Source organism: Protobothrops mucrosquamatus, unplaced genomic scaffold (assembly GCF_001527695.2).
Source record: "Protobothrops mucrosquamatus isolate PMUCROS unplaced genomic scaffold, P.Mucros_1.0 scaffold387, whole genome shotgun sequence".
Lineage (NCBI taxonomy): Eukaryota > Metazoa > Chordata > Lepidosauria > Squamata > Viperidae > Protobothrops > Protobothrops mucrosquamatus.
In genome coordinates this window covers 1,030,901-1,038,555 of record NW_015386719.1, presented here as the reverse complement: position 1 = coordinate 1,038,555, position 7,655 = coordinate 1,030,901, and the positions used below count along the sequence as shown (strand labels likewise).

Genomic DNA, 7,655 nt, shown 5'->3' with positions numbered 1-7,655 from the left:
ACTTACCATTTCTTTGGTTACCTTAGAAACGATACCCTGTGATTCTACTTGGGGAATGCTACTTGGAAGTTACAAGATTGAGTGGTTTCATCTATTACTTACAGAAATTATGTAAGATGATCTATTCTATCATTTCCTGCTCCTCAATGCGGGAGAAAAATATTCCTCCCTACATCCTCCTTACTTGTCCCTACTTATCTTCCCTTCTCCTGAATAAACAGTGAATGAAAAATAAGTTTGCTTCCTTTTCACAAACACGTAACAAATAATAGATGCATCTTTCTGTTGTGGTAGAATAATGTTAGGATTGAAATGAAAAGGAGTGATGAGTTTTACAAGTTTTAACTGGATAAGAAAAGAACCTGGATACAGAAATGGAGGGGAGCACTTTGGTTACCTAGCAAATGTATTTCTTCGCTCAGGATACGGAAATGAAGTTCACCCAAGTAGGCTTAATGGAATGGCAGGTAATTCATAGGAGACCTGGTGACACAGTGGTTAAAGTGCAGTATCGCAGGCAAACTCTGCCACAGATAGGAGTTTAATCCTGACTGGTTCAAGATTGACTCAGCCTTCCATCCTTCTGAAGTCAGTAAAATGAGAACCCAGATTATTGAGGTCAATATGCAAATAATGCTTCTGCATTGTAAATCATCTAGAGAGTGATGTAAAGTGCTTTGAAGCAGTATATAAGCCTAAATACTAATGCTATTGCTATCTTCAGACTTACTGTAAGTAAAGTTGGTTTGAAGAACTTTATAAAGGAGTTCTGTTTCCCAGTTATTTAAAAACTGCAACAGCAAGTTTCCTGCCACCCAGATGGCAAAACATGTGATTTCAAAAAAACCCACACAAACCTGAAGACTGCACTCTCTGGATTTAATGATAGTCAGGAATCAGCTATTTCTGAAGGCACACTGTAACATCATCATGCTGGTTACAACACTGGCCATAACAATAAATGTATTGAATTGAATTTATTATAGTTCTTTTCAGTCATTAGGACAAAAGATCTGCCTTCTCCAGATACTTTGCTTAGGATAGGTTTTACCTGTCCTAGTTTTATGTGCTTCATATAATTAAACTCCTTTCAAAAACATATTTACAATTATTCTGAAATAGATGGTCTTGGTATTTTCTTGACTTTTTATTAGAAAAGATAGTACAAGTATAGTAGTTTAGATTTTAATCCTGAGGCTCCATTGTGGTTCCTATGGTCAACAGGAGGCACATAAATTCTTTTTTATTGTCCTACTTATTTTCTTTTGAAAATTAAAAATACCCTTGTTCTTTGTTTTCTCCACCATTTTCCCATGGACATAAACATTGTTTTTTTGAAAAGTTCCTTTAAACTTCATCTGTAGAATGGGGGTGCTGCTGTGTTTATTTTGTGAAAGCATGAATGCTTACCTGAAAGCCATTTTGTGCTTAGGTCATTCTCTAAAATTCCATTTGTTCCTACTGGTTCAAGATATTTGGCACATCCTTGTGTGCGGGCGAGCATTATTGTGAACCAACACTACACTGGAAGTCAGCATGCCCCGACACTTGTTATGGATGGCTCGTCTGAGTTTTCGTAATGTTTCACAGTATACTTCTGAATTGATGGTCAAACCACTTCACTAGCAGTGCCCCTTTGGCATCTTCACATTTGGGGGGGATTTTCTATGGCACCACTTCTGGTGTGGTTTGGTTAACGATAATGCTCACCTGCACATCGCTAGACGCACCCAAGAACTTTTGAAGCAGTTCCGTTGGGATGTTTTTGATCACCCCCCCCATAGCCCAGATTTGGTGCCAAACGTCTACTACTAAGGAATTTCAAACCTTGTAAGACGTTATGACAAGTGTCTCAATTTGAATGATAATTATGTTGAAAAGTAATGTAGTGTTATAGTTTTCTAATGTGTATAATAGAAGTTCTGTATCTGCGAGTGTCTGTCATTGATAACCAAATGGAGGTTTATTTCCAAATTGCCCTCGTATATGCTTCTTCCGGTTCTTGCCCTACATACTTCAGTTCACCACTGCAACTCTGAGCCTGGGTGGCGAGGAAACAGAGAATTCCATGTGATCAGACTTGATTAAGGAGTGACAATAATTAGGAAACAGAGATGACACAATATTAAAATGAATTGTGGAGGCAGATGGGTGGACAGGTTGTGCTTGCAGGATCTCAACAGGACTGATTATTAACATGCTAGAAAAGTGGGAAAAAAGTTACTCACACGCCATCTTAGAAGATGATTTGATTTTCATTCCTCCCACCTTTCTTTGCAGAATATGGCAGAACCAGTTTGCTTCAGTACCTGCCTTTTAAATCTAAATCTCAACCAATATGGTGAATCTTATTTTCTCTAGGTATGCTGGAAATATCATAGGATCCCTTCCCCAATTGCACAGAGTCACTTAGATAGTGAGATGGACAGTGCCTAAATTTGATATCAATCAATAAACCAATAAATCAATAAATCAACAAATCAATAAATCAGCAAATCAATAAATCAACAAATCAATAAATCAACAAATCAATAAATCAATAAATATTTCCCTTAACCTTTTGACATATTTTCCTCCCTATCAATCTGCTGTATCAGCCTCACTTCTGAAACCACTCACATTTGATTCGTAGATAGAACATCCATTATATATACTCATAGATATTGTGGCTGATTCATGGTTTTTATATAGGATTTCACTTCTACTGTTTAGGCTGATATAGACATAAGCTGATGACCCATTCAAACATTCTGGAGATTGAGCATTTTTATTATTTTTTAGGATTATATAACATCTTCATGAGTTCAGGGCAGTAAATGTAGTATTCTGTGACATGAAACTATCATAACTTTTTCTGCCCACTAATGTTTTCCTTCTTCTATATATCAGTCTTTCAACAGAACAGAGTTGTTGCTTGCCTATGAGTGATATAGCCATTGCTTCTAATTTATTTCCAGGTTCTCTATCTCTAACCAGGCTCACTGCTTAGTCACATTCATGAAGGGATGATGGATGGAAAGGCTCGGCGTGCAGAGAGATTTCTCCTTTTAGGAAATAACTTAGTAATAAGTCTCCATATGAATCTTCTGGAATATGGTAGTAGGTAAAAATTGGCACTCTTATTTAAGGATGCTCTGAATTCAGCTAATTTTGGAATGTCAGGGTGGGTTTTTCATGGTGTTACAAATTGTGTTTGAATATTTTAGCATGTCAACAAGCATGATATGGCTTTTCAGGGAAATTGGAGCTAGTGTAATTTCTCTGTTAGCTTAGTATAAAATGGTTGAAAGCAAAGAAGTCTCTTAATTAGCATGCCAGCATGTGGAAGTCCATGATGTACTAAGAATCCTTATTCAAATTAATGTGAGTTTTATCATCAGCTGTTTGATTAGTCTATTTTTTAAAAATATCCATGTCAGGTGCAAGGAACCAGAAAGGGCACAATGGGATGAGATCAATATATTTTTTGATGCTCACCTAGAGAGATGAATCTTGCCAGACTGAAGCACACACTGCACAACTACTAAATAAATATTGCAAAATTTAGGGAGGATCTCCCTTCAGCCTCTTGCTCCCCACAAAAGACTCAAGACTTTTCTCCTCAACTCAGTGTTAGTTTCCACCAGAGGTAGTTTCCACCGGAGTCTAAGAAAATAGGAATATTATGGAGCAACTATGTCACTTTTGAAACATGGCATACAACAAAAGCATTGTTACCTGAATATTTTTGCTTTGGTGTTTCCGGTTATGCAGCACAATTAAGCCACAGCCTTGCCAGTAGGAGTGATAATTAGCATCTTGTTTAATAGTCTTAGTTAAATGTCTGTAATGCCATTAAATATAAGCCTTGTGCTCAGCCAAGTGTATTCTATTGCTCAAGAGTTATCCGAGGGTTATGATGGCAGTTTATGTGCACGAAAGAGCATCGTTCTATAGGGAGTACGAACCATCTCTACCTGACGTATGGGAAAAACCTCTCTCTTTTGTAAAATCTAAGAAGACTAGTGTACATTTTGCATTTCCATGCAAGTGTGTTTATCCATTAATTTTCTGCTTGTTGTATATATTTTAAAATAGCTCTCAAACCTTACAAATACTAAAGCTTCTTGTGTCTAGTATTAAAGTATGCTATTGCATCCCTGTTTTTCTTTGTTCTACTCAAGAAGACTGTATGCAAACATTCTTGTTTGAAAACATAGGAGCTTGCTTAGGCATCTGCTCTCTTGTATTCACATTTAGTTCTGCTTTAATTTACAAGCTTTGACAGGTTCTTAACACCTTAGCTCAAGAATCCTTTATTATTATTATTTGTTTAGGTACATGGATAACTTTATTAATTTACCGTATGTGTCTCCTTCTCTGGTTAATTTAAGGCAAAATTAGAAATGAGGATAGACGTAGGTGTTTGCTTGATTACAAAGCCAAATCCAGCCATTTTACTGGTAACAATTTACTGTAAACTAGCCAAAGCATAAAGTTGGCCCAGTTTTGAAAGATCCTACTCAAAAGATAAGAAGATTAAGACTTTGCTTGTGTGGTTAGGCCCAGAAGAAAAGTTGTACTACTCCCCCTGGTGCACAGTCGCATCCCTGTTTATATTTCTTTTTTTCTTTTTGTATAATTTTTGATGTTATATTTGATTTATTTTGTGGATGGATTTATTTGTGGGGGGATTGCTTTGTGATGTTTGTTAGCTATCCAGAGCCTTTGGGAATGGTCATGGCATTAAAACAAAACAAAAATACATATACAAGTTGTTGCACTTATATGAACAAAGAAATTTGAAAACCCTGAATAGTGTTCCTATACATTTTGAATCATGAATCCACCATAAAAAATGTCAACAACACTTTTCTCCAGCTAGAGTATGTTTCTATACTAGATTGGTTCATTACCCCAAGGAAGTCCATAATTATCGTTTTGCAATCTACTAATAATGTATTTTAAATCCATATATTGTGGACTAGCCATGTCTGTCCTATCTCTTCTGACTTCAACCCCTTTTTCTCCTGCTATCCTCTATTTGGATCTACGATTGGTTCAATTGATGTGACTAAATAACTTTACATAATGAGAAACTGATAGAACTTCGCATGTAATCATGACACATTGCTACATTATTAGTAAAGGCCTGTGTCTTTTGGTACAGTAACCCAGTCTGACTGCTATGTGAGTTTATACTTACCTACCGCTTCAGTGAAAACAATGAAGACACAGACCATCAAAGATTCCAAGGATCCCATGTGGAATGAAACTTTTCACTTCAGAATTCAGAATAAAGTAAAGGTAAGGTAATTCTTGGAGCTGTGTTCCAATACATTTAGAAGGTACCAAGTGTGACAGGCTGTCCTTGTTTGGGTGGGGAAATGAAGTCAAGATGGTAGTTGTCACTGTGCAATTGCAATCCTGCCCCCTTTTATCTCTGACACATTTAAGAAAAGGCTGGGCTTTGATCATGTGATCACAGCTGCCATACTGATTTTTTTACATTCATCTCCTCTCCAATCAGATGCCATTGAAGGCCCAATTTCTATGAGGAAATTCTTAGATTTTTGGGGGGGGCGGGGTCTCTTTTATACTCAGTATACAAATAATAATGTAGAGAGGCTAAAACTATGAAATGAGACTAGTTTTGATAAATTCATGACTGGTTGCATACTTTTAGAATAATATCTCCCAATATTTCAAGTTCTGCTTGCTATGCAACTGTCACTTCAAGTAAACATAAACCAGAGCAAACAAACAAACAAAAGGTCTTGACTGTGAATCAATCAATCAATTCAACAAGAGATTCAAGGGGATTCAAGAATCAGACCCGCAGGCAGTGGTGGGATTCAAATATGTGAACAACCGGTTCTCTGTGTGGATGCCGCTTCTGGAAGTCCATTCTGGGCCTGGGCAACAAAAAATTAGCTCTGCCGAAGTGGTGTGAACCGGCTGAATCCCACCACTGCCCACAGGCAAGAGATAATGCAACAGTGGAAATTTGCCATTTCACCTCCCTTGTTGCCTCACAACAAACAACAATGACACACACACCTGATGTCTCTTTCACTCATCTTTCAAGCATTTCAAACAGCATATGAAAATACCCTAACTGTATGGTGCATTTATTTACAAGATTTTCTCTGTTGCCTCCACATGTCTGTCCGGGCACAGCAGCTTTACTCCACCTATAGACACAGGTGGAGAGTTCTCTGTGCAAATCTACAGAGACCAAAACAACTGGGAAAACCCTCAAGGCAGAGTAGGCCTAACTTCTCCCCATTTTTTACTTGTAAGAAACGTTTGTTCCCTGGATGGATAGCAGTTATGTATAAACTGCCCAGAGTCACTGGGAGTTGGGCAAAAAACAAACAAATAAAATCTGGTTCCTTTTGCATTTTTAAAAAGTTTCCTGGAAAGCTCTACAAATCCATATTTAATTTCATGTTAATAAAGTAGAACTTTTCCATGATTACACTGCAGTATGCACAATAGGACCTGGAGTTACTGGGCTAAATTTCACATGGGTTCCTACAATAATTCATATCTTGTCATTTTATTGGCAAGTAAATTGAGATTCTAGAAAGAGTACAGAGAAGAGCAACAAAGGTGATTGGGGACTGGAGGCTAAAACATATAAGGAACGGTTGCTGGAATTGGTATGTCTAACTTAATGAAGAGAAGGACGAGATAGCAGTGATCCAATATCTCCCTCAGAAGAGGGAGTCAAGCTATTCTCCAAAGCATCTGACGGCAAGACAAGAAGCAACGGATGGAAACTAACCAAAGAGAGAAGCAACCTAGAACTAAGAGAAATTTCCTGGCAGTTAGAACAATTAATCAGTGGAACAACCTGCCTCCAGAAGCTGTGAATGCTCCAACACTGGAAGTTTTTAAGAAGAGACTGGCCAGCCATTTGTCTGAAAGGTATAGGGTTTCCTTCCTGAGCAGGGGGCTGGACTAAATGACCTCCAAGGTCTCTTCCATCATCATCATCATCATCATCATCATCATCATCATCATCATCATCATCATCATCATCATCATCATCATCATCATCATCATCCTGTTCTATGGAAATCAATTATCGTTTGATGGATTATGTAATCTATTTATGTAATCAGAATCTGCAATTATAAATAAAAACAAACAAGTCATGTACTAGAGCAGTGATTAAGCAGTGGTTAGAACGCAGTATTGCAAGCTAACATGCTGCTTGCTGCCAAAAGTTCGATTCTGACTGGCTCAAGGTTGATTCACCTTCCATCCTTTTGAGGTTGGTAAAATGAGGACCCAGATTGTTGGAGGCTGTATACTCCAAACTGCTTAGAGAGGGCTGTAAAGCACTATGAAGTGGTACATCAATCAATCAGAACAGAGCTGGAAAGAACCTTGAGCTCTTCTAGTCCCAACCACCTGCTCAAGTAGGAGACCCTATACCATTTCAGACAAGTGGGTGTCCAGTCTCTTCTTAAAAACCTCGAGTGATGAAGCACCCACAATGTCTGAAGACAAACTGTTCCACTGGTTAATTGTTCTCAATGTTAGGAAGTTTCTCCTTAATTCCAGGTTGCTTCTGTCCTCAATTAATTTCCATCCATTGTTTCTTGTCTTGCCTTCTGGTGTTTTGGAAAATAAGTCGACCCCCTCTTCTTTGTGGAGGCCCCTCA

The 7,655-nt window shown here is 37.8% G+C and overlaps 1 protein-coding gene across 1 annotated transcript in view; it reads left to right on the top strand.

Moving 5' to 3' along the window:
- Positions 1-325: 325 nt before the first annotated feature.
- Positions 326-7,655, top strand: part of LOC107287428 (cytosolic phospholipase A2 epsilon-like) — a 29,867-nt gene continuing 22,537 nt past the window's right edge. Inside the window, exons 1-2 of the mRNA XM_029284134.1 lie at positions 326-467; positions 5,150-5,286. Of these exons, the coding sequence (XP_029139967.1) occupies positions 326-467; positions 5,150-5,286 (279 nt within the window). The remainder of the gene's footprint in view (positions 468-5,149; positions 5,287-7,655) is intronic.